The sequence below is a fragment of the Bison bison genome, unplaced genomic scaffold (assembly GCF_000754665.1).
Source record: "Bison bison bison isolate TAMUID 2011002044 unplaced genomic scaffold, Bison_UMD1.0 scf7180017864495, whole genome shotgun sequence".
Lineage (NCBI taxonomy): Eukaryota > Metazoa > Chordata > Mammalia > Artiodactyla > Bovidae > Bison > Bison bison.
Genome location: NW_011495054.1, coordinates 12164854 through 12169775, shown reverse-complemented (window position 1 = coordinate 12169775; position 4922 = coordinate 12164854). Strand labels below are relative to the sequence as shown.

The 4922-nt window shown below is 57.7% G+C and overlaps 1 protein-coding gene across 2 annotated transcripts in view; it reads left to right on the top strand.

The window, feature by feature from the left end:
* Nucleotides 1–4922, top strand: part of ZMAT5 (zinc finger, matrin-type 5) — a 23423-nt gene that overhangs the window by 8856 nt on the left and 9645 nt on the right. Inside the window, exons 2-3 of one of the 2 annotated variants that reach the window (XM_010828746.1) lie at nucleotides 2397–2570; nucleotides 3447–3601. In XM_010828746.1, the coding sequence (XP_010827048.1) occupies nucleotides 3475–3601 (127 nt within the window). In that variant the 5' untranslated portion in view covers nucleotides 2397–2570; nucleotides 3447–3474. The remainder of the gene's footprint in view (nucleotides 1–2396; nucleotides 2571–3446; nucleotides 3602–4922) is intronic. The other variant, XM_010828745.1, reaches the window with a different exon arrangement.

The window sequence follows — 4922 nt, the reverse complement described above, 5'->3', positions numbered from 1 at the left end:
CCCCTGTACAGCTGCGCTACTCCCCCACCCGCCTTCTGGGGCACAAGGGGGGGGGTGGGGGCCGCACAGCTGCAGGGCAGGCGGGGGTCTTAGGCTGCCATGGGGGCTGCGAACTAGTCTCGTGCCGCCTTGTGCTGGGTGCTGCGGACGGCTCACTTCCCCTCTCCTGGCCTCGCTTTCCTCATCTGTATTATGGAGCAGCTGATCACAGAGGTGACTTGGGCACTGATACCCTGGCTTTTTGGAGGCCAGCAATAATGATGGTGATGACGGACAGTGTCTCTTGAGGGCCTGCTGTGGGCCAGGCTCTCTGTTATGTGTCTCTATGTGTGTGTGTGTGTGTGTGTGTGTGTGTCTGTCTGTGTGCTTTTAGAGATCTCCTGGCCTAGCTGCCTACCTCCTGCTTTCCATGTGGGGAGACTGAGGCCTGGAGAGGGCACAGGACAGAGCCACAGCCTGGCAGAGCCGGGATGGGATGGACAGCTGAGCACTTCCCTGCCCAATGAGGGGTGGCTCGGGTGGGCAGCGGGGAGGAGGCATGGGTGGGTGTTGCTGCTGCGGCAGCCCTCAGCTGAGACTGGTGTGTCCCCTGAGGTTTGTGTATGTGAGAGATGGGAAAACACAGACACACGCAGCCCAGCCCGAAGCGCTCATCATTTGAACTGGTGTCACTGGGTAGGTTGAGGGAGGGGTGTGTAATCTTCATTTCCTGGTGGGTTGGTGGATGGCTTTCCCAGCAGACTTGAGCTCTGGGCGTGACGAGACTTGCTATTCTTCCTGGAGGTGTGATCTGGAGCACCCCAGCCCCTCTCTGAGCCTCAGTTTCCTCCTTTGTAAATGGGATCATGATACATACCTCCTGAGACTTGAAGGGGCCATGTGGTCCTGGGGGTGTTGTGAGTAAACAGCAGAGGAAAGCTGTCATCGGTGTGATCTGTTGGGAGGAGACTCTCTTAGCCGTGGGGAGTGTGGGCTCCAGAGCCATCCCCGCTGTGTTCTCAGCCAGGCCTGGCCGCTCTCCAGCAGCGTGATCTTGGCTCAGTCATTTCCCTTCTGGGAGTCTCAGAGCCCTCATCTGAAACCTCACCGGTTGTCCTGAGGATTCAGAGAGAGGACGCCTTCTAGAGCTTTGAGCCCAGTGCTGGCCTGTGGTAGGTGCTCGGTGGAACCACATACTACATGACATTTATCGTGCGCTCGAGCAATGCCAGACATCGTTAGCGTCATTTACGTTGCTAAGTCGCAACTGACTCTTTTGCGACCCCATGGACTATAGCCCACCAGGCTCTTTTGTCCATGGGATTCTCCAGGCAAGAATAATGGAGTGGGTAGCCATTTCCTTCTCCAGGGTATCTTCCCAACCGACGGGTCGAGCCCCCATCTCCTGCATTGGCAGGCGGGTTCTTTACCACTGAGCCCACCAGGGAAGCCCTCTATTGCTATTTCTCTTTTACTAATAATTCATTTGGATAAGCAAACTTCTGTGTGCTGCTCTCTAAGCAATTAGCCAGCCAGTCAGACCCATTGCCCCGTATTCCTAGCTTGAATGTAGAGGCCTGGAGGGGTCTGGTGTCACACAGCTGGCTTCCCAGTGCCCTGGGGGGTTTTGCTCAGGGGAGTCTGCCAAGTGCCCCGTTCCATCACAGCCTCCCGAGGGACGCCCCTCCCCTGGCCCTTCCCCCTGCCCGTTCCTCTCCTCTGAGCTGCTTCAGGCCTCGTGAACGGCTTGGTTAAGCACTCGGCCGTTCAACGTTCATCTCTTACAATTTCAATCCAATTCCTATAAGTTTATTGGCAAGACGGGGTGTATTAGAGCTGCCAAATTTAATATATCAAGTCCGTGTGTCTGGGATGTGGTTTCTCAGCAGTAATAGGAGAAGAGAGGTTTTATACGTTTTCATTTTGAGTGACTGTCTGCTCCTGATCCCATTACTGCCCTTGACTTAATGGCTGCTGTCTGCCACAGGAGCGGCCTTCTCCAGGGGGTTCGTTTGTCTCTGTGTCCCTCCCCATTATCAGGAGGGATACATCCCAAGATGTATCTATCCCCCTCTGGCTGCCCTGTGGATCGGCTCTCAGCTTTAACTGTATTCTCCGGGCCCCAGGAGGCGGGGGTTTCTGCTGCTGGCCTGGGCTGTTACCTGGTGACCCTTGGGGAAGTCACTTTCCCTCTCCCGCTCTGGGAAAGGAGGGGTCAGACTGTAGGACCTGAAAGGTGTGGGAAGATTCTGGGCTCAGCCCTTTGCCGATCCCACTTGATGGCCCCAAGTGGACCCATCTGTCCTCTCGTCTCGTGACACCAAATGGGGACCCAAGGGCTGGCCATGAGCCACAGAGTTGCCACCTGCCTCTGGCTGCGGTGGTTACCACCAGTGAGGGGTCTTATGGGTCTGAAGACCCTGCACTGTTTCGTTTTCCTCCGTGATCACCACCTGAGCCATCAGTGCCTGCGTGTCCGCCCGAGCCCTCTGGCTTCTCTAAGCCTTGAGCTGACTGTGGAAGGGCGGACACTGGCGGCGGGATCGTCGGGCACCGGGGGTTGCCTTCCACGTACCAGAGTGTGACCTTGGGTAAGTCACTTCCTCTGTCTGAACCTGTTGTTCCCATAAGGAAAATGGGAATTAATTCATTTGTTCAACACACATTTGGTAGCCTTCTCTGTACTGTGCACCACTTTGGGGGCTGCAGCAACACACAAAACAAAAATATCACAGCCTGCAGGCATGTATATTCCTCTTGAAGAAACAATATAATAAACATAACAAATAACATTACTTCAAAGGTGGTAAAGTGGAGCAGGGAATGGGAAAAGCCAAGCGGAGGTTCTGCCATTTTCAGTGAAGTAGTCCGGGAGATTACTGAGAAGGTAGTGTTTGAGCAAAGATGGAAGGAGCACAGCTCTGAGAGGGGAGATGAGAGGTGTGGGGGGCCCTGCGGGGGGCCGGCCAGTGGCGGGCAGGCGGCCTTCTCCAGCCTGGCTGCAGGTGAGAACCCCCGGGAGCATTGAAACAGGCTGAGGCCCTCGGCCTCACCCACAGTGGCTCTGCTCTCACCGGCCTGGGGTAGAAGCTGGGCATCAGCATTGTTAAAAGAGGGACTTTCCTGGCGGTCCAGCGGTTAAGACTCCACACTTCCAGCGCAGGGGGTACAGTTTCCATCCCTGGTTGGGGAACTAAGATCCCACATGCTATGTGGCAGGGCCAAAGAAATAACAAAATTGAAAAAATGAAATAAAATTGAGGGGGGTAAAAAAGTAGGATTGTCAAACAGTCCCTCCAGAATGTGGCATCGCAGGCAGGCTCTGAGTATCTGCCCGTGTGGTTCCTCCCAGGCTGTCTGGGAGCCTTCCTCCCCTTGCACAGGCCAGGCCCCCGGCGCGCCCCTCTGCACTCCAGGTGGGTTGGTGGCGTGCCCTCCACGCTCTGACCCAGCGCCGTGACCTGCAGGCAGTGGCAGCTCCCAGCGCGGGTCACCATGGGGAAGCGTTACTTCTGCGACTACTGCGACCGGTCCTTCCAGGACAACCTCCACAACCGCAAGAAGCACCTGAACGGGCTGCAGCACCTCAAGGCCAAGAAGCTCTGGTACGACATGTTCCGAGGTGAGTATTGCAGGCCGGGCGGCCCGGCGGGGGAACCCTGGTCTCCAGTCGCTCTGATCGTCCATGGAGAAGCGCTGTGGGCCAGCGACCATCCTGGCCTGGGCTCTCTGAAGAGCCAGAGAGAGAGGCCCGGGCCGCTGGCCCCTGAGGCAGACGGGCCCTAGGAGGGGCATGTGGCAGGCGCGCTCCTCTCCCCACAGTCCTGACTGGAGGGTCCGTTCTCAGACCCCTTGCTAGGCTCTGGGGGACACCAGGGACAGGGAGAGGGCCTCTCTGAGGAGCTGGTGTTCCAGCCCACAGCTTAGGGACAAGCCTGTGCTCCATCCTGAGCAGGTGTTCTTGTCGCAGGAGAGAGGGCGAGGAGGAGGGGCTGAAGCTGGCCACGGGGCTGGGGAGCATTTGGCGCGTGCCTGGCTGCCCAAGAGGCTCTGAAGACCGAAAAGTGAATAAAACAGGGCCCCTCTGCTCCATGACCTTGCGCCCCGTTATGACAGCGTGGTCAGGGCGGAACCCCGTCCTGTCCAGGCCTCCATGCCCTGCTGACCTTTCCCTCCAAGCTCCAGCCACACTGGCCACGGCCAGTACTGTCCCCTCTGCTGCCAGGCCTTTCCTGCTGTCCTGCCCTCCCCCAGAGAGTCCTCCGGGACACCCTCTCTGACCCCTGGGCCAGGGCAGGTCATCTGGCCGTGTGCTGGCTGTTTACCTCGCTCATAACCGCATGGATTAGTGTGACTGTCGGAGTGGAAGGAAGGACCAGGTCTGACTTGTCCTCTGCTAAATCCTCATCCTGGCACAGCGCCTGGCGCCCAGGACGTGCTCGGGAAATGTTTGCCGGGCAAATGTCTCAATGAACGAGCAAACAGACCCAGGGCAGCGGGGCAGCTGTTCATCTGGAGAGCTGAAGCGAGAAGGACCAATGCGGTCAGACCGCAAGGAGCCTTGAATGCCGAGCAGAGGGGCGGGGCCTGGGCTGGGGGTTCTCAACCCTGGGTGCACTTCAGCATCACCGAGGAGCATTTTAACGTTCTCAAGCCCTCCCTCAGATGAAATAAAGCAGAAGCTGGGAAAGACAGGCTGGGGCTCAGTAGACTTGAAAAGCTGCCTGGAGCTTCTGCCGTGTGGCTGGAGTTGGAGCCAGCAGCCAGATGCTGGACAGCCTGGAGCCCTTCCCCATAGGGTTGTCTTGACAACCTTGTCAAGACTCAGACTCAGCCCCTCTTCCAGTTTCGCTGTCCTGCCTGGGAGATGGGTGGCAGCGGAGGCTCTGAGCAGTGTCCAGATGCCTTCCACGGGCCCACCTCCCCAGGGGAAGCCTCTGCCA